At 34.5% G+C, this 24017-nt stretch overlaps 2 protein-coding genes across 4 annotated transcripts; one reads left to right on the top strand and one right to left on the bottom strand.

The window, feature by feature from the left end:
* The first annotated feature begins 62 nt into the window (after positions 1-62).
* On the top strand, positions 63-22659 carry Hcs (holocarboxylase synthetase-like protein). 2 transcript variants are annotated; one of them, XM_081975321.1, is made up of 14 exons: positions 63-169; positions 7408-7774; positions 7924-8088; positions 8147-8300; positions 11105-11255; positions 11320-11486; positions 11540-11770; positions 13396-13572; positions 13631-13805; positions 13865-14057; positions 14112-14423; positions 17149-17644; positions 21304-21796; positions 21853-22659. In XM_081975321.1, exons 2-14 carry the CDS (start codon positions 7565-7567, stop codon positions 22028-22030), a joined length of 3102 nt encoding a protein of 1033 aa, XP_081831447.1. In that variant the 5' UTR covers positions 63-169; positions 7408-7564; the 3' UTR covers positions 22031-22659. The 2 variants fall into 2 exon arrangements, with proteins under 2 accessions (XP_081831447.1, XP_081831446.1); XM_081975320.1 differs by having other exon boundaries at positions 11302-11486.
* Positions 916-4865, bottom strand: LOC145726324 (microtubule-associated protein 1 light chain 3 beta-like). 2 transcript variants are annotated; one of them, XM_081975380.1, is made up of 4 exons: positions 4738-4865; positions 3766-3821; positions 3610-3716; positions 916-1454 (listed from the first exon to the last, which is right to left on the bottom strand). In XM_081975380.1, exons 1-4 carry the CDS (start codon positions 4805-4807, stop codon positions 1211-1213), a joined length of 477 nt encoding a protein of 158 aa, XP_081831506.1. In that variant the 5' UTR covers positions 4808-4865; the 3' UTR covers positions 916-1210. The 2 variants fall into 2 exon arrangements, with proteins under 2 accessions (XP_081831506.1, XP_081831505.1); XM_081975379.1 differs by lacking the exon at positions 4738-4865 and adding an exon at positions 4364-4562.
* Positions 22660-24017: the final 1358 nt, after the last annotated feature.

The following is a 24017-nucleotide window of genomic DNA, read 5'->3' as shown; positions in this document are numbered from 1 at the left end:
GTTATAAGTGAATTTCGGAACTCGCCTATCTGCGTACTGTCATCTGTCGTTATGGGGATGGGCAATGTCACTCAATTGTCACTGTTGGTTGTGTCCTCAAATTTCAGGTGGGAGGAGCTTGTCCCGGATTCCTGTTTTTTCAGTGTTTGTTATTGTTGATTTTGGACAGGTAAGCGGATTATTTTTGATTTTTTAGTTAATTTTGTGGTAACGGTTACAGAAACTTAATGACTTAAGCCATATTCTACCCTGAAATCACGTTGAAACCCTTATTAGTTTTTCTGCAAACCGAAATCTTCAAATACTGCAGTGTACAGCAGAATGTTAATACAGCGCAATTCATTGATCAATGAAACAGTACAAGATTTTTACAAAAATGGTTATTTTTACGCATGAATTTGTGGAGAAATATACGGAAATGCTTAAAGTGGGGAAAAATTGAACCACTTTAAGTGATCTCAAGTTTATATGAACTTTAACTATGTAATTTTCCTTATCTACAAAATGAGTAGGTATTTTAAAATTAAATAACCTTTCTAGGTATATAATCATGAAACGGCTACCTACTGCCTACCCTCAATAAGTGGTTGATTCAGTAGAGTTTAGTGTTATTTTTATTGGTACCACTCTTCAAATTAATTTAAAGTCAAAATTAATTTTTACCTAGACTTAGTAGTTGACTTTGAGGTAATGAGATGTTTTATAAAATGTCATTATTTGACAGTCTTGTCTTGCACAAGATTATACCATTTGCCAAACCTACCCTTGTTGTAACTGTTCAGAAAATACAACATGTTCTAAATATGCATATCTAAAACAATATCAATCTAAGAAAACACATTTTGCTATTGCATTATGCTTATTGGCTGTATGTTTCACTTTTGGTTTTTGCAGCAATAAATCTAAACAGTAGGATTTTTAAAACAAATTTATTAAAAACAAATACACACAGCTCTGTGGTATGTAAACTGATCTAATCTTTAATACAACTTATCTATACAAACCAAATAGGCCTAGAATCTTACATATTAAGGTATTATATTTAACAGACACTGCACTGAAATTAACCAGACTAAATAAGTTAATAATAGTAATCTCAGCGGCATTAATAATAAGTAAAATATAAGTAATAGGAACAGTCAAAAGGTGAATATAAAAATCTTAGTGTCTAAAGATAAAATTATAGTTTTAAGTGAATAATAAAAAAATATCATGAGCCCTTTGAGGCTTTATAGTTTCTTGCAGGATATCTAATTGAGTGGTTGCTATTAACAATATTTTCTTGATGCAATCTATTCCCAAAAACCTCTTGCGAAGCGTAAGTGACATGGAGGAAGCCATTAGGACCTGCATGTTCTGTGTAAACTTCACCCAAAGTGAGTGAAAGGCTCAACATCGATCGCTCATTGACCAGGAGATACAGTGCCTGGTTTTGTCCCATATGCATTCGATTTCTACAACATTATTAGAAGATGCAATAAATTAGTGTGTGTGGACATGACGTTTTTGGATCTACCCTACCCATAAATTTTTGTTTAAATCTTAATAATTATCTCTCAGTGTTAGGAATATTTACGAAGACTATTACAAAGTGTTGCCATCTTTATCTTTTAACTCATTCAATTCTAATGGGTTAGATAAAGATGCCAAAACGAATGTGGCGGCATTCATCAGCAGACTATATTTGCTATCTGTTTTTATTGAATTTGAAAAATATACATTATTGGTATACATATTTGGTTGATACCTACAGGGTGTCCAAATTTAGTGTGTTTTGACAGGAAAATCCCATTTCCCGGCTAGATAGGAAAAATAGTATATTATTAACCAAGGTTTAGACAGTAGCTTTTATTGACCGCATGTCAATGTTAAGACATAAGGTTAATAAAAGCTGTCTAAACCGTGAATAATTCAGCATTTTTTTCACTATTAACAATATTTTTGATGGTCCTTTTATTGAAAATTTAAAAATTTAATATAACAACAAAACAACAACATGAAGGGACAACCCACCGCCCTCTATACTAGAAAGCCTAAAATGGCGGCGTTAGCGGTTTTCGTTTTATACACAAACGTATGCAGATGTAGTAAGAAATATGTATTTTTTAAGTTGTTTCATGTAGTTGATTGCAAGTTGTGAGTGAAAAATCAAAAAAATGTTCATTTCTGATCCAGATATGTATAGATCGAGCTTTTTGGTTGGTTAAACAAATTGGTTAGAGCATTTGTCCTGGAAAGTACAACACACAGCAAACTAGTTTAAACACTGTTCAATGTAAGAAAATCTGGAAATCCTTGAAACTAGGTAAGCAAAACTGGTAAATGGTTCTTATGTTATTACCAAGAACATTCATTTAAAGTTATTTTTGTTGCTCTCACAATGAAGGATGCTTTAAAATGTAACTCACATACCTGTGCATGTAACAAGTACCTTATAAGTTTACTGTACTAGAAAGCTCTTGTACCTACCATTGAGTATAGTGTTGGAGTAAAATCATCCCACTTCAAAGTGTTCAACCACTGTTGAGTTAGATCCGGTTTTTTGTAAAGTAAAAAACTGACACGGTTGGGCTTTTTTCTGAATTGCTGTTACAATGTGGCTTGAACGGCACCAAACAAAAATAACCTCAAGTCTTGATTTTAAACCGTAAAAATTCATCTAATCCTCAAAAAACTCAATTTCCACAATACAAACTGTCACCACTATTTCCGCCATATTGGATTTTTTGACAAGCACCTTCTAGGCTTTCTAGTATAGTAGGCGGTGGACAACCTAATTTATCTGTCTCTGTCAAGTCAAGTATATTTCATTTGTCAGATGTCTTAATGGACATTGACATTATTATTTACCTAGGTCAATAATATTTCATTTTTGTCGTGTTTGTGCCAGACTAGAACTAGAGATTAGACTCTATTTTTGACCTAGGTCAACAATGACCATTATGGTAGAGAAAACTAATTTCTCAAGTTACTAATCGGTCAATATTGGTATGTTTATTATGTTAGTAGTGGAAAAACTAATATACATGTCTAGAGGTGGATTTTTGCGAAAAGATTAATGACAAAAACCGTATTTTGATATCTTGTCAGTTCGCGGCGCTAGGGGGCGTTTTTAAAGTTTCACCCATTTTGAAAACTCCTCAAAACTTTTTTGTTTCTAATCATGCAAAAAAACTGGAGTTCTAGTGTATTTTCCTAAAGAATGTGTATTGGTCTAGTTTAACACAGGTACTTACATTATAAGACGGATTTTTAAACCCTCGGACAACAATTACTTGAAAGTAATACCGAAAACTCTATTGTCCTTAAAACCAACATAGAGTGTTGGTGAAAACAGTAGAAATTATGATAAAAAAATGTGTATGGATAGGGAAGATTTAAAAATTTGGTGAACACTCATTATGCAAGTGTTTTGAAAATTGGTGCCATGTCCAGAGATAAATGTGTTATTGTCGTTAGCAGGGGTCTAATTATATTAATTAAATTTCACCATTTTAATTGTGGTGGTTAAGATAAAGTGGCGAAACTTTGTTGTTTATCTCTACAGTGTCATTGCCTCGAATACAGTGTGTTGAACAATTTGGCTTGCTACATTTTTAGTACACTTACCTAATTATAGTTTGAAACTGAGACAAGGTAATATCCTTGGGTACTAGGAACTTGGATTTGTCGAGTTGTGGCAGTTGATTCTCTTTCCAGTATTTTTGTACTATCACCTGAAAAAAAAACTTAGCGGATGTTAACGTGGAAACCGACAAAACTTACGGGTATTTTGTTAGGAAAACGTGTCCGAATGGCCATCACTTCCTCCTTTTTGATTTCTGAAACATAAATGGACCGTAAGTCTGAGCAAATCATTTTCTATAATACTGGGGTGTTAATCGATGCGAATTCGAAAACAAATTGGCTTTTTATTTGCCGTAAGACCTTTTTATCACCGTTGCCCTCTCCGGGTAAACGGACGTAGTTAATTTCAATATTTAATTGAATCTCTTATTATTAAGCTTATTGTTATCGGTAAAAGTTAATGATTGGTGGTTGCCATGAGGAAACTTGCAATTATATATCATTTTACTTTCAATTATGAATTTGTTTAGTGGAAAATTTGAAAAGATGTCTGGAAAGAATAAAAATTGTGTTTTAAAGTAGTTTTTTATCAAAGTTGCAATGATAAAGCTTGGGGGCTCGTCTAGCTTGAATAAAATATGATGCAATATTACATCAGGTTCAGTTTGTCACCATTACGTATATCGAAAGACATTCAGTCTACTGATCAGTAAAATCTTCATTGTAAAATTTTCGTATATCAATTTGAAGAATAGAAATAATTGAATTTTTTAACAACACAGCAAAGTAAAAATACCTTTTCTCTTTGATTTGTTTGGTTCATTCTGAACATTCCATCTAGCACTAATATTACTGTTTTCCATGGATTCTCCAATGTTGTTGTTACCACAATAGCACTTGCCCGAGTCCCAGTCGTTTGTAAAATACATAAAGGAGTTCAATTTAGGCGGTGATTGGATTGATTTTATTAAGTAACTTCTACCATACGAGCTACCACAACACTATCACGTTTCAGAAAAATTGAAATGGTTGGGTTATCCTTTACACACTTTGGGCTTTTATCAGTCGAATAGTATTTAAACTAAAGATTCCTCACTCGATAAACTTAGTTTTTGCGCTTTGTGTAAATTTATGCGGTTTAATAATGACAAATGATAATGGTGACGTTACCTTTTGCCCTGAGTTTGGCCAGAGCAGTCAGTTTTAGCTCCATTACCATCATTTTCTTAGTGTCTTTCATGACTGCTTTCACTTAAACGGGATACCAACAAAATAATGTATGCACACACGATTGTCTCTTTATGATATTGTTTATAGTTATAATTAATTCCCTTCCCTTGGAGACCAGTTTAAAAAAAAAAATGTCGCTTAAACTGATAACCATTTTTATTACATTAGAGATTATGTTGGTTAGCTCCAGTTTATTATTTCTCTGTTAAACTAGTAGAACAGGTAAACATTAAATCTATTCAAATAATACAATTTAGAAATCCAAAAAAGGTTAGTTTTTTCTAGATTTTTGCATGTAAGTATCTAGAAAACAGCAAAACGTACAGAATTGGTTAAATCGAGACAGTGTTGCGCAATTTGGAGTTTAACATTATGTCGTCTTGATTTCAAAGATTTCTAGTGCTTCCTGAAGAAAAAAAAATTTTCTACTCTTCCTACAGGGATATTGGCTATTTTCTTAACAGTTTTGAGGATGGACAAGTAGGCACTTACACACAGTCTTAACGATTTTGGTCTAATCTGTGTATATGAAATAGACCAATTATTACAGCTAATTTTGACCGTAAAAATTGGTTGTCTTTTTGGCTTGCGTTTCAAAAATGTAGTGTTTTGTCTTAATTCTAATTAGTCGCATAATGTAAAACTCTGGCAAATTGTCTATGATAGAGATATTATATTCATCTTTGGTGTACAATATACTAATGTAAAATGTTCATTTGATGAGATAATTCAAAAGGATTGACACTACGTTACAGCATCACATTTGGAATTTGACGTTACATTTCGTTTTATGGCAACAATAGTACTTATTTGCTAAAGTCAATTCTGAAATCAGTTTGTTTTTTATATATTTGTTAATGTGTAATCGCTGTTTATTGTTTAATTTGAAAGTCGTTATATCGAATTCTGTGATGTTTTAAAAAGTATGTTTTTTTTGCTCTTTTTTGAATTTGGTTTTCTCCGTCTTATTGGAAATACAACCAGCATACAGTAAGAAGACATTTGTTTAAATTGTGAACCTTTTTACGAATTTACTAAACACCATTACCGAAATCTTGATTTAGGGATAGAATCAACTGAGCAAATTCTAAGAACTGTTAGAAAACTATAATAGAAATAAGTAACAAAATGTATTATTTGTGAATTTAACAACCCAAAATTCAGAAGAATATTTCTTAGAGACATGTGATAAATTATAAAATAATATCAATAAATAAAACAATACTACATTTTTAGAGGCTGAGGCTTCCTGAAATATTTGTCCTTCGCTCTTGAATGAATGAATGGTATTTTTATAACGATGACTACATGTGGCTATGTCTGTCCAGCCATTATTGCGATGGATGGTGCTCAAATCTATTATTTGTTACTTGTTTTCAATACTTTTTGAATGGAATGTGTATTTTTGCATAGGTCATGATTTGTTCTTTTACTTTTCTGCAGCTGCAATCCTAGATTTCTAAGTCTGATCTCTAGGCTTCCACTTTGCCATTTTCGATCTTCAGCTGTAATTTAATGAATCTTTATTTTTAGTAATGCGAATTTTAGTTCTGACACACATCATCATTTGGGTCCATTGTCCCGCTATCTTTTTGATGTCATCGCTCCAGCGCGTTGGAGGCCTTTTTCTGCTTTTTTTATCAGCACAGGATCTTCAATTTACAAGTCTGAATCTCACAACATGTCCTACCCATTTCCACTTAACTCCTCTACTTTTGTTCTTGGACGAATTTCTGTATTTCTTATACGATCTTGCAGCCTATTGCTCTTTCCGTTTCTCTTTGGGCGATTCTGAGTTTGGATACGACATTTTTAGTTATTGTTAGAGTGTTTCTGCTCCATGTGTAATAACCGTTAATACGCACTGATTGTTGATCTTAATTTTTAGGCTTATTGGTAGGCCGCTATTAAAAACATCCTTCAGCCTCCCACAAGCTGCCTAACCCAATCTTATTCTTTCAGCAAGTTCCTGCGTCTGGTTGTCTCTACCAATTCTTATTTCAAGGCCCAAATATTTATACTCGCTAACTTCCCACCAAGCATCAGTTTTGTCATAAAACTTTTCTAGAAACAAATATGAATAGGCCGCAAAACATTAGCTATGCGATAATAATGCACTATTAATCAGAGAAAGTAGTGTTTTAATTACTATCATATTTCTTCGTAAATAATTACTTTGCTTTGACTTATCTCCAGCAAACAATGACTTATGGCTACTTATTTTTTTAGTTTTGATGCTTGTTTACGAGTTGTTTGCCCGCAAATATTATTGACCCATTTTAAAGTATAAGTCTGAAGGTTTCTGATTTTTGCCGCATCTATCTGACCTAATGCAGGTGTTAAGTGTAGTAGCTATTAGAATTAATAATATATTATTTATTATTCAGGCTATTTTAGACTTCGATACTATTCAATCTACTTATTCAGACTTCTATAAGTTTATTTTTGGTGAATCTAAGTGCAATTCTCTATGATAATTTTATATTTTTGTTTGCACCCGAGGATAGTTATTAAACTATCCTACGTGATGATTAACATTACAATTTGTTGACAATAACACCCGATAAAAACAACTGGAAAATTATAATAAGAATAGTTGTTTTGGTTTAGGTCACTGATTTGCTTGGCTTGACAACAGCACGATTACCATCGAAGACAAGAGGAGACGTGCATTCAACTTATCTTCACACCCCACACAGGACGGCAACTTTGAAAATGATCGCGCTTTGCTGAACGTGCCCACAAATCCAAGTACAACAAGAAAAACATGATATTAACACTGTACTACATGTACGCGACGTTTCTACAGTGGTGGAGGCTGGCCAACCTCAAGAATAAGTTGAGCGGCACTCTAAATTCAGAAAACGCTCTTTTGGTGTGCGACGAATCTGTTATTTTCAATACCCGTCGCAACCGGAGCATAGAAAACTTGCTCTTCAGATGTGATAACCGTTTAGGGGTTACAGTTGTACCCAAGGTACATTAAATGTTGTATGTAACAGGGGGGCGATTCTCGACACACTCCCCTTGAGTCTCTCTGTCAACCTCCCTCTCGAGGCGAGTGTGTCTCCCTCCCTTCAAATATCTGTTTAACGAAAAAATTCTTGTTTTCTAAATTTGTTTTAGCAAAAAATAAACTTGTGCTCGCAATGGTTGTATTTTCCCAAAGACTACAGATATTTTCCCATATTCTTTAAACCCACAAGAGTGACTCTCAGTACTCCCAACGTGTACGTGTTGGTGCAAACTGTATTGGAGTCGTATAAAAGGCACCAGGCCGAAGTCTTGCCAGTAAGTATGGTCATTAAGCAGTTCTTAGTTTTTAAAATTCATATTGATTCAAATTTAGATAGAAAACTTCGGGGAATTGCTAGCTTGGAAAGTCACGGACCACTTTGAGGCCATTATCAAAACAGACTTGGACAAGTTGGCGAAACTTGTTCACTGTTTTTCACAAACCGACTGCGATATCAACCACGAGCTTCAACTGTTAAAAATTGAGAGTAAGAGTCCATTGTTTCTGTTTCCGCTAAATCGCAATCTCAGTCAAAAGAAAAAATAAAATTTAGTTATTAGGCACTCCAATGAAATGTCAGAAACAGCTGATTTAAACTTTTGGAAGGGCAAACACGGCCATTAAAAATGGTAAACTTGGATGCCAACTTCAACAGAACAGATCTAATGTAAAAATCTAACTGCTTATACATTGAAAATTGATTGTGGATTTGATAAATTTAAAAGTCAAATGAAAAAGTCTGATACTGTAAAATGCAGTTAACTCTGATCCATAACTTTTGACATATTGTATCTGGGTAAGAAAAAAAAAACATTTAAAAAATTAAATAGATTAGATAATCGCACAATAAAAAAAAACAGAAAGCTGATAATGGTTGCCAAAAACCGAAACGTAGTATCTCACTTATGGTATTGTCACGGGATGGAGGAGGAAAAGTGGCAACGGTAAAGTGTCAATTTTCAATATTTCTAAATGATCAGATTATTTAATCGCACTAGAGCGGAAAGTAGAAGTTTCAAGCTCGCGAAAACGTGAAAATTAAATATTACTGGGCAGCATCTTTATGGTTACTTAAAACTCAGAAACGGAAGCAAGTAAATGTTACATTAAAGTCGAATAATAGTAGAAATTATCTAGTTACGGTCAGTTTTAAAGGTTTGCTCTAACGTCAACGTTTAAGCAAAGCAAATTAAGGGTATGATGTTGATTATTAAATAGATTAGTAAATAGCTGTTAATGGTGTTTCTTAATTAGGAAATAACTTCTTATTTATCCTAATTAGGAGTATGGCTCTAGTAATGCGAAATTTGCAAAAAGGGTTCAGTTAAATATAAAAGGATGATATGATCATTGCTCCTTTTAAAATTGTCATGGCATTTATTTCTCAACTTAAATATTTGATTCGTGACAGTAATATTTTGAACTATGCCCCTCAAAATGTAAAAATATTGTTAAATAATATAATATTTATACCCTTCAGGTGTTTGGTTTGGGCTAGTTTGTAGTCAATCTCAGCCTAATTGGTTTTTCTACGAATGATTGCAACGAAACTACTTTGCGCACACTTTTGCATATGCAAAGTAGCATTTTCCCCACACTATACGGGAAAAATGTTTTATTTCATGCTGTATCGTAATATGCTCTATTACGTAATCGGTTTCAGTCCAGGAAATGATTCATTACGTTACTAGTCCGGCAAAGTATAACAGCCGCGTGCACGGCTTATTGGGACACCCTGTACAGGCTGTTTCTTAGAAACTATACATAGTATGGCTACGAGACATTTTTTTTCCGGACGGGGGCGTTTTGATACTACCAAAATGAAAAATGTCCAAAAAGTCTGAAAATTGAAACCGTCCCCTGTGCAACATATAGTATTCTAATTATGTTAATAATGTAATGTTTATTGTTTCTTAACGCTTTTTCAATGATATCTTGTGTTGCAAAACCGATAGAGTACTGCAGTTTTCACACAACGAGCCGGCAACAACGCAGACAGTTGACGTTTGACATTCCATCGGGACATGGCCATGACAGTTGTTTATTTATAATTACTGTTTTCATTCTGGTGAAAGTTTGTGCTTTAAAATGAATGATTTTTCGGTTATATTGGTCTAAAATAGAAAGTGTGGTGATAATCGGCTGATTTGGCTATAGAAATTGCAACTCTTTTGTAATTAATTTACGGTATGTAATTTTGTGAATGTTTTTTAAACAAAACCGAACATTACGTATTTAAGGCGCTTGATTTTCCGACAAAAAGTAGGAATATTGAAATTCCCAACTTCGTTCATAAATATTAAACGTTTGCCTTTGCTATTTAGATCCAAAATGATTACTGCATGTCATGGGGTAACCATTACAAACATTCAGCGCATCACGTGACCCTAAACTCGCTTACTGTATTTAGGTCACGTGGTTTGCGTTGCAGTTGAACGCAGTCAAACCGGCAATATATCCGCTATTTTAAATATCTAATCAAATTTTTTGATTGAAACACCCCTTGTGCTGAGTTTTGTTAAAAAAAAGTTGTCGTTTTACCTGCCTTATAAACTGAAAATCGCCTTGTTGCTTCAAAATAATCTGAATGCTTACGGAATAGGTAATAGGAAGCCATAGCATTTGATTTTTTTCGAGATATCGAGATTTTTGTAAAAAAGACCTTTTCCGGAAAGACCACAAACTAAACGCAACTTTGGGGCACTTTAAAGGATAGAAAATGCTCTTTAAAATGCCGCACAACGAAGTCTACGATTAGCCGTTTTTGAGATATCTCATTTCTTTCAAAGCAAAAATAAATATAAATATTTTTAGGGATATGTTATTACACTCAATAGTAATTCAGCAAGTAAGTCCCAGAATATAAGAAAATGCTGTCGCGCGTTTGAATTGTCTTATTATTTTATTTTGCTTATTGCCAATAAATCTTAACTTAAACTATGCTATGTATTTAACCATTCACCTAAACGCTCGATCTCTTGTTACATGTCTTAAACAAAAGGTCAGATTGTAGTGATTGATCGGTTAATTTGATTGGAAAACAGGATGACGGGACGATTGAGAGGTAACTGTTTTGAATGCGACAAAACTATCAATAAAACATGCAAACGTCACATTCAAAACATTTACTTCATGTAAATGAAAGTTGTGTGACATAATCCATCTCAGTTAATTCAGTAAATTGAAAAAAGTTCAAATTTATATGAAACTAGGGTATCAAAGAACATAATTTTGATGATTTTAAACTTGTTGTACGCTGTTGAAAACTTACGGAAATATAATTGATTGCAGCTGTTGACGTAGACGGTAGAGCTAAACGGATCTTGTACGAAAGACAATATTCGATAGAGTCGTCCCAAAAGTACTCTCTAGCTCCAGTGCACTGGCAAAACTTTGTCAAAGACGTCAGGGACTTGTACTCAAAGATTCGCGACGCGACGAAGTAAGTCTCAAAATTATTGACTTGTCAACTATTCCCTTTCATTTAGCCATGTTAATAAGCGCAGCCCGAAAATAACGATAGACAACGGTACTCCCAAACCGGAAGAGGTTAAAGTCGTACCAGTATCCGAAGTAAAGCCGATTAAAAAGGACAAACGAGCTTTGGAAGAGAAAAACAAACTGGACGTCAATTGTTCGGACTACAGAAGGCATCGGAGCGGTAACGAGCACAGTAAGAGTACAGCTCTTTACAGTTGCTGCAGACGGTTTAAGCTTAAAGTTTAGGTAGAGATCACAGAAGTCGTGAACACCGTCGACATCGAAGCAAAGAAGAGACGGAAACCTCACGACATTACAAAAGCGAGAAAGATCAAGATAGGGGAGACGGTAATTTAAATGAAAACTCAGTAGAACCGGAAAGTACTGGTAGGGAAGATACGGGTGGTGGCGATACAATTTGCAGACATTCTGCAGAACCTGAACCTAGAGAAAAGAAAGGTGGACATAAACATAGAGGTGAGAACATAGTTACTTTGATTTTATTTTCTTTTATAAACAGGGTGATTCTTGAAAAATGGGTAATCTAAAATATGTAAATAAATAGTACCTACTACACGTGAAATGATGGTCATTGACGCAAAAATGTCTGACCTGAATGTTAATAGTTTTTTTTGTTAAGTTTCAATATTTTTTGGTATTACTACGAAAATATCTGGGGTATTGAAAACGTTTTATCATACAGCCGTATACGTCCGCTGTTGGACATAGGCTTCCGTAAATTGTTCGTCTAGAATCTATACCTATCTATCTTGTGTAGTGTTAATCCATGTTTGCATTCTCTTTGTGGTCTCCATTCTACGATCATGTTGTTCCAGCGCTCATCCGTGAGACGCGCTCCATGTCCAGCCCAATTCCACTTCAGATTCACCATTTTTTCCCCGGCATCCGACAGCTTAGTCTTCTCTCCCACCACAAAGTCTCTTATTCTATCTCTGTGTGAAAGACCAAACTGCGATCGTTCCATTTTTCTCTGGGTAATACGGATTTTCTCAACTGTCTTGTTTGAAAGGATTAGTGTTTCTGCTTCATAGCTTTTCAGACACACAGAGATAATTCCTTTCCAAATCCGGCCCAAGCAAGTCCTATTCGCCTGGATATCTTGCATGTTATCTTGCACCTACTTGTATTTACCTTTAGAAGTTCAAGATTTAATCCATTTAAATTAATACCGTCATAAATTGTGTTTTGTTGTTCTTCATTTCTTTCAATGCTTCTATTAATTCATTCAAGCTGATTTCGGGTATATCTTCTAATCCCTCATTTTGAACATTGGGAATGTTCATACTTTGGTTATGGATAATTGTACTGTGGTACTGTAGAGTTCGGCGTAATAGAGCTTTGCCCTCGATCGATTTTCTTAGGATTCTCATAGCTTTATTTTGATCTATCACTCTTGCAATTTCGTATGTATTATGGGTTCTCAATCTCATATATTTATTTGTTCAGATTTATTAGTTTCACTGCATTTGTTGTGTATTTATCGGTCAGTTCTCTTGTGGTTTCCATCAGTTGTTTAAGTATGTATGTTTCTAGAGTTTCCTATTTGGATTTCATATACCTATATTATTTGTAACCAGCCTCATCTTTTATGAGTGCAACAAATGGTCTCCATTTGTTGCACAAATGGTTCTTGGTTAGTTTTCGCCGCAATTTCTTATTGATGCAGCTATAATATTGTAAGTATTTATACCTGCCACATTCAAGTATTGGAACCACTAAAATCAATACTTTCGACAAAGATGGAAAGCACTTTGTATGTGACATGTCTGACTTGTTGGAATAAACCTGCCATTCCACTTTTGGGCATTGTTTTGCCAATCGTACTTGTCACGTTTTTTGACATTTTTTCCAAACTGCTTTTGTCTGATAGCTCCTCATACACTAGTAAATACTTGATGACAAGACTGGTGATTGTGCGAAAGTCCATCTTGTTCTATCCGTCATACTACTACGTTAAATAAACTTAAAGAAAGTTAAGTTAATCGCCCTGTACAGAGATTTTTCTTTATTCATTTTTACCTGGCGAATTTGTGCGATTCATAGGACATTCCGCATAAGCAACTACATCTTTTTACGCCTAGAAAAGCACAAAAGCAGAAAAGCCGATCTAGAAGAATCTCAGCCAGGCACCAGTTCCCAAGATCATAAATCTAACGAGAGACTGAAAAAAACAGGCAAAACGTCGAGTAAAGAAAAACGACTGGTACGAGGGACAGCAACTTGTGACGACGCAGAAACAGATAGTAAAGATCAAAATGGTTTGTTTTTTTCTTACGCTTTATTGGCAATTATTAGCTTTAACTTATCGATTATCAGCTGGTACTGGTGACCACGAGAATGAGTCGTCGCCCACTGACTGTAACGGTTTCGGCATCGCCGACCGCAAGAAACTATTAACTTCCAAACCCCCTAACGTACTAGTCTACGCGGATAGCGCTGTAGCAAGGGACAATGTAAAAGAAATTCTTTCGTCCATTTTAAATCAGAACAAGTTAGTTTCTTTATTATTTTTTTGGGTGTAAGATATGTAGTATGTTTCTTACAATACAGATATACAATATACGATCTTCCGACATGTGGTCCAGCAACCTGGATGGACACAACAGCTTTAGTAGTAGTTTGCGGATCCGTGGATCCAAAACTTACTTCCACTTTAATGAAGTTCTTGTTGAGTGGTGGCCAACTGCTATGCTTGTGCAGCGATTTACTGTATAGCGTTCTTCATACATTTACCACTGCCGAGGTACTGCTACATTTATTTTTTCTCTTTCCGAGTGACCGATGGTGGATTTCGCAGGTTAGAGAGCACGAGCTGGTGCGGTTCACTTACGGAAAATGGAGTAATGTGAGAATGATGCATCACATCTTTTGCTACCAAGCTTCCCCCGCTCGAAAGCAGTTCTCGAAAGACTCGGACGCCTCCAATCATAGTAGCGGAAACGGTAGCAGCCCTACAGCGCCGCGAACGCCCTCTACCGTTGAACTTCAACACGGAGGAAAGAACTACACTGTTCAGGTGCAAGTTTTAGGGGCGGAAGAAACGTGGCAGACTCCTAGTTTATTACTAGCAACCGTTAAAGGATCTGAAGGGCGCGCCGTATTTTCTCAGGTAATGTTTTATTTAAAGTGTCACTTTCGTTGTTCTCATTTTTTTTTTCTAAAATTGAAGATAATTAAAAAACAACAAGATACAACCGATTATTACCACAGTTGTCACTCTAGATACGATAAACACAATATAACAGAAAAGCCTTTATTTTTGAGCACAAATACACTAAATCCAATGAAGACAAAAAATAAACAAACAAAACCAAAAAATGATTTTGGTTATGACTTGTTCCTTCCTTCCTTCCTTCCTTTCTGAATCCCCTATTAGGGGAATATGGCTTTTGCTCCCTTTATGGGGCAATTTTCCAGGGGTTTTCTTTCTACCTAGGATTGTCTGGCTCTAGGCCATCCCCTGGCAGGCCTCTTGGTGCTTCGGTATTCAAATCAATTTTTGTTTGTTCCAATGTGTTGCCTCAGCTCATCCGCCCATCTCATAAGGGTCTTCTTCTGTTTCTTTTATTTTCCCAGGGTGTCCAGTTTAGAATACATTTGTTCCATCGGCGGTGCCTTTGCCTAGCATTGTGACCGGCAAATTTTATTTTCTACCTTGCTACCACTTCTCTAACATCTCTTACTTTCGTTTTATTCCATACATTCGATCAGGATATTAATAAATTGAAATTTTAAATTAAGTTTCTATATTATCTAGAAATGCCCAACCACTTATATTTTTTTAGGTCTAAATTAAAGTTAGAACCAAGTATACAGGGTGGTCCAGTTTTAAGTGTCAATAATTCACTATTTGATAGCCAATCAAAAAATAAGTTGACTTGCATTGTCATTTTTCTGAAAAACGTTTCCTAAGGAAGATACTATAATCGTTTTATAGTTTAAAACTGAACATCCAAGACTTGTGAAAGTCCAAATTTGTACTGAATAGTCTAGTAGTAAAAACTTTTTTACTACTAGGAATGGTCTTATGATTCGCTTTCTCAGACTGCCATCCTGGTTGAGTGTCTGAAACTGGCATTCAATAACTAAAAAAATTCCGGAAATCAAGACAAAGATTGTATTGTGCATGAAACTCATTTTTTACTACTAAAAATAATATAAAAGTTGACTTTTAATGCTAGAACTGACTTTACTAGGACTAAAGAGAGTCCAAAAGTATATTTTCAAGACTTTAATTGGTGTACAACTCAATTTTCTGGACTGGACAACAAGTCTAGAAGTAAATTAAATTTTCGGACTATTTTATTTCTAAAAATTAGTTCTCAAGATTATTATTGTAGCGTTTGATACCAAAATTGTTTACTTTTATTACTGAAGAAACTCGATTTTTCAATCTTAAAAAGCACTAAAAACAGTCTGAATTTCTTAGAGATGTGAGTGTATGAGTGTAGAAGTCAATTTAATAGTGAAGAAGCTTGAAATAACATTTTCAAGATTATGATCAGTGGACAAACTAGCTTTTAGGCCTGATAAGTCAAAAACTTTGTAAAGATAGTCTTGAAACTCGATTTGAGGCACTGAAAACAGCCTTAAAACACTAAAAACAGTCTAGTTTATTAAGAAATACCCGAATTTTTAGCACTGAGGTGTCTAGAAGTCGATTTAATAGTGACAAAGCTTGGAATGCCATTTTAAGTCTATGAAGAATGTAAAAAATGTTTTTTAAGTTTGCTATGTCAATAACTTGGTGAAGATAGTCTTGAAACTCGATTTTCCAAGCTGAAAGCAGTTTTGAAGCACTAAAATAGTCCAGAATTCGAAGAAAATGAAAAGCAAAGTAAAAAGCACGAAAAGTTAGTTTTCAAGACAATTTTCATGAATCTAATGTCAATGTCCTGCATCTAAGACTATTTTCAAGACTAAAATATTGAAATTTGTCTTCAAATTATGAAAACTTACTTCAAATGCAAATTTTAAGCTTCTGATGTCACTTTTCATTAGTTCAGTTACATTTTGGGGTTCAAATCAATTTTTAAGGTTTAAATGTATGAATTTGTAGTAACAAATTCTTGAAAAAGTAGTTTTTATGTCTACAAGTCAATTTTTAGTATTAAAGTCTCTCGATTTGCATGAAAACTGGTTACAAACACAATTTTTAAGCTTCTGAAATTTGTATCTTTTCTAATTCAATTTTCAAAACTAAAGTCTTTTAGTTTGTCTGGAAACTATGAAAACTGGCTACAATAATATTTTTTAAACTTTTTAAGTGAATTTTCCGATTCCAAGACAATTTTTAAGTTGGGTTGGGTTAGTTTTGGGTCTTTGACCGTAATAACGTGTAATAAAGTGCTTGTTCCAAATTTGATCAATATTGCTCCAACGGTCTGACAGTTATGACAAAAAAAAAACGATTTTTTAAACAGAAATTTGAAGGACTGTATTTTCCTTAGGAAGCACTTTTCAGGAAAATGACATAATGAATGTCAACTTATTTTTTAATTGGCTATGGATTGGTGAATTATTGACATTTAAAACTGGACCACTTTGTACATACATGCCAAACTTAAAATTTTTGTCATTTATGACAACTAAGAAATTTTGAAAATACGATGTTCATTTATTTATAGCTATTCTAAAGTTAGTGAAAAATGTTGTTCATGGAAGAATCACTAAAGTAAAAAACAGAAAAAGTAATTGTTTTTTGGTTAAAACTTACTTACGGTAAATACAAATGTCTGTTTGCATATAAATTTAACTTTTTTGTGTTTATTTTTTTTTTAATTTCTTCCTTTTTATCTTTGTGGTGTTCAAAATGAGCGATTCATTCATTCTAGGTACATTTGGAGATTGATCCTACTGAATATGCAGAAGACGAAAAGAAATTTGAAGCTTTAACCGAGAGCGATCAAGCTCGACTAGACATTCTGAAAGATCTGCTGTCCGACCACCTGGATTTGGACTGTGACAATGACGAAGTAACTCCAGAGTACACTCCGGCATTTTTCTTGGGCAGACACGACTTAAAATTGACCATGCTGAACGAGAGCTATTGCATCAAAGATTACGAGATGACAGCGGGCGACATGCACATTCTGTTCTGCGGCAAAGAAGATCGTTACGATGATCCGAATCGGACGTTTTTGCCCGTTCTTATTCATGCCTGTCCGCAGAATTTTAACACTGTCAGCTACTTCGAAACGTTAGATACCAAGCATATTGGACGATTGGTGATTTATAGTGATGTACTGACAACAACGCACTCTATGCTGCAGCATAACCAGTTGACTCATGGAGTGGCAGTGATTTGCCGGCAACAGTTAGGTGGAATAGGTAAGTCTGATTGTTAAATCTAACTAGCATTTTATAAAATTTATAGTGCCATGCCGCATAACTATTTACTACACCATTTACACATGTAGTTTAGAAAATATCACTTGGATTTTAAAAATATAAGTTGGATTTCAGAATCTATAACTTGTATTTCATTATCGTAAATTTCGTTTTAGAAAACGTAAGTTGTATTTCAGATTCGTCACTTGTATTTCAGAAAAGGTCAGATTTTTTTGTGTTTCTATGTGGTTATTAGTTAATTGTTTTTTTTTAATATCACTTTAAGCAAAAAAACCCGCTCATCGGGAGTATTAATTTATATAAAATATACAGGGTGTCCCATAACTATATGACAATCTCTCGGGGGCATGCAGGGGAGGTCAAAATAATACGATTTGTTCATATAATTTTTTTTTTAAGTCACTCTTAAGGGATTGGCCTTCCAATTAACGTTTTTGGTCGTAACTTTTGAAACACTTTGTATATTGTAATGATTATTGGGTTTAATGTTTTATCGAAAGAGACCTTCTATTTGACATGAAAACCAGGTATCTCGTCTTCGAAAGGCAGGAACTAACTGGACCTAAGACACAATTTGCTTAAACTTTGACAGCTGTCATTATTTTCAGCTGCAAACGCCATTAATGGATACTCTTGACATTTTTATCGAAAAATTGTACTCTTCCTTTATTTCGATAAAATGAACGGTTTTCGAGATAAATCGATTTTTCATTGAACTGCTTAAACCACAATGTTATTAAAAATATTCGTTAAACTATTTACTTTTTTTTTACTTTTTTTGCTCAACTTTAATTTTCCAAATTACAAATGACCACGTCTAAAATCCAACTGCTCTTTTCTATAATACAAGTGACTAATCTGAAATACAAATTGCAATTTCAAAAATGAAAGTTATTATTCTAAAATTGAAAGTATCTTTTCTGAAATACAAGTGATATTTTTTAAATCCATCTTATGGTTTCTAAAATTCAGCTAACGCTTTCTAAACTACATGTGTAAATGGTGTAGTTATTCAATGTCAATAGATGATAACTTAACCAAAAATTTGTGTTTACAAGATTTTTTTTCTCTTCATTATCCAAATGGGGTTGCAATAAATGTATGGAAGTAACAGAACATGTAACGAGTTTGAGAGAGAATTGAATTTTAAGCAGAAAGTTGTAATAAAGTGTCCGAAAATGCGTTCTTACCGAGATGCACGGTGATAATGTTTCAGATTTTTTAAAGGTTTTAATAATAATAATAAATAATAAAGCCGTTTATTTCCAACAGGCCGAGGCCCATTTACAGGAAATTGAAAGATATTATACGTAACTCAAACTTAAAAAAATAATAACTAAATACTAAAAACTAAAAAAGACGAAGAAGAATGAGAAGTTTTACAATACAATCACAAAAGGGTAGGGAGAAGTAGGTGCAAAAGGATGTGTGCTAGTGGACAATCGGATTTAGGGGGGAAAACCAAACGGTGTTATCAATCAGCTCATCGGGGGACATTTTTAGAAAGCTTGAAATCTGCTCTATCATTTGCTTTCTATGACATTTTGACGTAACTTGTCAAATAAGAGAGTAATTTAGGGTCAAAGCGAAGTGTGTCCCAAAATATGTGATTTTAGGGTGAAAGAATTTTGACGCCCTCTAGCGTCCAAACGGTGTCATCAATCAACTCATGTGGGGACATTTTTGGGAAGCTTGAAATTTGCTCTATCTTTCGCTTTCTCAGTTTTTTGTTTTGCTCCAGGAGGGTTAAAATGGCGGCCTGAAACACCATTTTGTCTGTCATTTCTTGATACTAAGCACCGCCCTCTGTACAAGAAAGCCAAGAAGGTGCATGCCAAAAATTCCAATATGGCCGAAATATGGGATTGACAGTTTGCATTTGTTTGTATTGTGGAAATTGAGTTTTTGGATGATTAAATTAATTTTTAAGGTTTAAAGTCAAGACTTGGGATTACTTGCCAAAGTAATTGTTGTTTATATGTTTATTGTTCTAGTGAAAGTGTAGTTTGTGTTCATTTTATTGTGTTATCACTATTGTTATTGTTCCTTCATTGTTCTATAATTTGTGGTTGGTTTTTTAACTTAAATTCTATTGCCTCTACAATATGCCGTCCACTGGTTGTTTGCCAAATTTCTAAAAGCAATTTGGTGAAAGGCCCAAAAGTGTCAGTCTTTTACTTTCCACAAGACCCTGCTCGAATCCAACAGTGGTTGAAAGCTTTGAACTGGAATGATTTTACTCCAACACAATACTCAGTGGTAAGTACAATATGCTTTCTCATTCAGTAAACTTATTGCCTCTTACATACATTGGTATGTGACTTATGTGAGTTACATTTTGAGGCCGCCTGCATTTTGAGAGCAACAAAGGTTTACTCTGAAGAAACAGGACAGCTTTTAGAAGTTCTATTGGCACATTTACATTTTAAAAGAAAGGTCTTGGTAATAATATAAAACCCATTTACCAGTTTTGCTTACCTAGATTCAAGGATTTCCAAATTTTCTTTGATTGAGCAGTTTTCAGATTAGTTTGTTGTACTTTCCAAGACAAAGGGTTCTAACCAAACTTGCTTTGGCTGGACTTTATTGGATATAAAAAGCCATATCTATACATATCTGGATCAGGAATGAAGCGTTCTTTGATTTTTCACTCACAACTTCTAATCAACTACACGAAAAAATAAAATAAAACATATTTTCTACTGCATCTCCATAGGTTTGTGTACAAAAAAAAATCCGATAACGCCGCCATTAAAGTGACATTCTAGGCTTTCTTGTAAAGAAGGCGGTGTACTAAGTCATTATTTTGACAGAAAATTTAAAATGGCTGCCTGGGACGCCATTTTGTCTGACATTTGATGTTATAAAGTGATGTCAGTTGTTCAATCCACAGGGTGTCTCAAAAAACACCGAAAATTCCTTACTTCCTTTACGTCCCTGTATATGACATAAAGACAAACCATTTAAAAATGGTAATAAGGTATTCATGAAGAATCAAGCTGCAATACATAAAAAATATGATGGAAATCGAGCAAAGAGTTCCAGAGAAGATTGATGTTAAACGAAGTGTAAATTTTGACGGTTTCCCTAATTTTGCCGGTGTGTGTAGATATTTTTATAGTTTTATACTTACATCCGTAACTCACAAAATGTTGAAAACTGGTATAAGTTCGAATAAACACAACGAAAGTAGCCAAAACTGCACACAAACTAGTAAAAAAAATTAAAATAAACTTTAGGCTTCTTATGATTTTGTCCATCGCAGCAATGTACCAGGTTACCAACTTTTGGTTTTGTAATAGAGATACTACTGAAAATAATTCTATAAACTTTATATTTTAGAATCTTTTGCTCTGAAGGCGCTTAATTGTTTAATCGGTATATCAAATATGATATGTCACTTTTTCCTATAGCTTCTTCCCCACGTTGAACTGGAGCAACTTTGTCTATGTGGCTATGTGTACAAGTTTAAGAACGAGTGTAAGTTAGCCATAGCAAAACGCAGCCTTACAATTAAGACCTTAAGATGTCATAATAAATTTGAATATTTTGTCATGAATCACTTGAAATGTATAACTAAAAAATGCATAAAAATGAAAAGGTGAGACTAATAGATTAGTTTATGTTTATTTTTTCAGGACGCCAAAAAAACAAGTGGTTGAGCCCGTTAGGAAGTGCCCTCTTCTCTTTGCAATTGCACATCTCAACTATTACCAATCTAGGCAAAAGCCAAGGTCTAGTGCAGCACTTAATCATGGTTGCCGTAGTGAAAGCGGTAAAGCGTCTGACCGGAAACCATCCAGATATTCGACTTGGAATCAAATGGCCGAACGACTTATACGCAAATGGAACCGTAAAAATAGGCGGCGCAATGGCTACGTGCACTGTCCTGGGTGAAACTTCCTGCATTAACGTCGGTTGCGGCGTGAATCTGTACAATTCAAGTCCTACCACCTGCATTAATGACATCATCAGGGAGGTAAATAGCTGCAATGGAACCAACATTCCTGAAATTGGGCTAGAGCGGTTCTTGGCGCAGGTCTTTAACGAAACAGAAAAGTTAATTTCGCACTTCCAAATTGGAGATGTTGACTATTTCTTTGAATATTATTACGAATTTTGGTTACACACGTGAGTATCTTCAAGTACAAAGCGAAATTAAATATTGATAGGAAGACTTTATTTAGGGACGCCACTGTGACTGTAACTACCAAGGATGGAAAGTCCCACAAGGCCAAAATTGTTGGTATTGACAACCATGGTTATCTGAAGGTGCAAGACGCCAGTGGTGCTAATGAATCGGTGCAACCAGATGGTAATTCATTTGATATGATGAAGGGCCTTATATACCCCAAAAATCTCTAAATTCAACCAACTTGTTGTTGTTTTCAATGTTTTACGTGTTAAATTTTATCGTTGATTGTTTGAGTTTTATGTCTTTACCACCTTGTTTCCTATATTTTATTGAGAATTCTTTTGGTACAATCCAAGACTTTTCACACTAAAAAACTTATTCTCCATCAGCTCCGTTAGCTAATATGATATATTATATACATTCCTGATTAGTTTTTTTATTAGTTTGTGGTTAAAAGCATTTTACATTCCATAGCAATAGTTTACAGTTACGTCTTCTTAAAAAATGTGTGGTTAAAAATCAAACAAAGAAAATATAAACTTTTACCTGATTACGCAAATTAACTAAATGTGATGTTCGATGTAATGTTGCTATAAATATTAAGTGAAATTGGTGTCGTTTGAAGCTTTTGGAAAAATAAAAGACTAACATATAAAGGCGGTTCTACAAGTATGATATAACATTGGTTACTTTAACGCTATTATTATACAAAATAGTTTTTTCCGGCTAGCAATGTACTTAGAGCAAATCTAAGAGACTATTGTAACTCGGTTGTTATATTATAACTGTACAGCCAAGCTTTCTGTATACTTTAAAGTTGTTGAATTTAAATTTTAAATAAATCAGTGGTTTCTTATTATATGCGTTTTTTTATTGTTTACTACTCCATATCGGACGGGAGGATATTTGTCAGTAATTCCATAACGACCGTAGTTGCCCTCTTTGTTACGAACGCTGCGCTGCTTGTACGCTGTCATCTAATTTAAAAACATTTTGCAAATATAATGTTTAATATGTGTTTTGGGTTTTTAATACGAAATCTGGGGTGTAACATCTGGGTGCGTATTCTTGAAACAAGGGAAGGAAGTTATCAAGAGAAAGACCGGTAGAATGTGACAGGAGCCCGCCATTGTCAGCTGCTTCTGTCATATAAGGCATTTACGAAAATTATACCGGCTAATTCCACCGTTTACCACAATCGGTGTAACTTTTAAGGATCTGGTACATTACGGTTGAATGAATTTTAGAACGCGATTGGTATTCCTATTCCTGATATGTCTTTGACATCTGATCCAGATGTTCATTGTTGAAATGTTTTATAATATCGGCATACTCTCCCTCCATCTTGCAAACAGAACATATTCCAATATCCATTTTAATTTAACAGGTCAATCTCATAAGCTAGCTAAACTGAGGAACAAACCCACAAACCGTCAAACATAAACTAATTTTTGAGCTTATGATTCTAGATTTTAAGGGAAAACCTGTCAAAAGTCACTTTTTTCTTAATTTACCGACGGAACTTCTCGATCCATAAATCATAAACCGGGTACATATATTCGGTATATGGGTAAAATTTCAGAACGCCAATAGTAGTTACCAAAAACAATTTTCGAACGCTCTAGGTTAAACAGGTATCTACCGGTAGAATATTCGTAAATGCCTATATTCTATCAACACTTCGGTTGAGAATTCGGTTCCCTGCTTTCAAGAATTAGGCTTCTGGGTGCGTATTCTTGAAGAGAAAGACCTGTAGAATGTTACAGGAAGCCGCCATTGTCAGCTTCTGTCACATTCTATTAACACTTCTCCTGAGAGTTCCGTTCCCCGCTTTCAAGAATAGGCCCGCTGGGGTCTGCTGAGGTAAGGTCAGGTGTTACCAGACCGTCGCCACGGGTCATCAATGGCAGACCGCCTTGGCATTTAAAAAGGAAGTAGGAAGCAGGGTAAAAAGTAAGAGCAGGTAATTTTCATTTTCCACCTGGTTTACACATAAGAAATAATGCTATTACATGAGCTGAACAGAGAGTATACTTAGCTATAAGTATAAGCCGGCTTCCCCTGTTATTTCTTTATCTGCTATACCAATACCTACATGTTTCGCATTTTTCGCGCATAATTCCAATGAATCAAAAAAATGTCTAGTAATCTCTCTTATCAAATTATTGTTCTCATCACGATGAATACATCATGACTTCCGCTCATCAATAAACCATC

The sequence above is a fragment of the Ips typographus genome, linkage group LG3, assembly GCF_016097725.1.
Source record: "Ips typographus isolate SLU linkage group LG3, UJ_Ityp_2.0, whole genome shotgun sequence".
NCBI classification, from domain to species: domain Eukaryota; kingdom Metazoa; phylum Arthropoda; class Insecta; order Coleoptera; family Curculionidae; genus Ips; species Ips typographus.
Note: the sequence above shows the minus strand (reverse complement) of the source record. Positions and strands in the feature narration are given on the sequence as shown.

Bases quoted from the DNA above. Each gene is read 5' to 3' on its own strand.
- LOC145726324 (XM_081975379.1), bottom strand. From the start codon at position 4,496: ATGTATTTTACAAACGACTGGGACTCGGGCAAGTGCTATTGTGGTAAC. The intron at 3,822-4,363 runs GTATTTTTACTT...TTTATGTTTCAG, and splicing joins AAACAAATCAAAGAGAAAAG to AAATCAAAAAGGAGGAAGTG. The intron at 1,455-3,609 runs GTAAGTGTACTA...ATAATGTTGTAG, and splicing joins CAGTTTCAAACTATAATTAG to AAATCGAATGCATATGGGAC.
- Hcs (XM_081975320.1), top strand. From the start codon at position 7,565: ATGATATTAACACTGTACTACATGTACGCGACGTTTCTACAGTGGTGG. The intron at 11,487-11,539 runs GTAAGAGTACAG...CTTAAAGTTTAG, and splicing joins TCGGAGCGGTAACGAGCACA to GTAGAGATCACAGAAGTCGT. The intron at 17,645-21,303 runs GTAAGTCTGATT...TTATTTTTTCAG, and splicing joins GCAACAGTTAGGTGGAATAG to GACGCCAAAAAAACAAGTGG.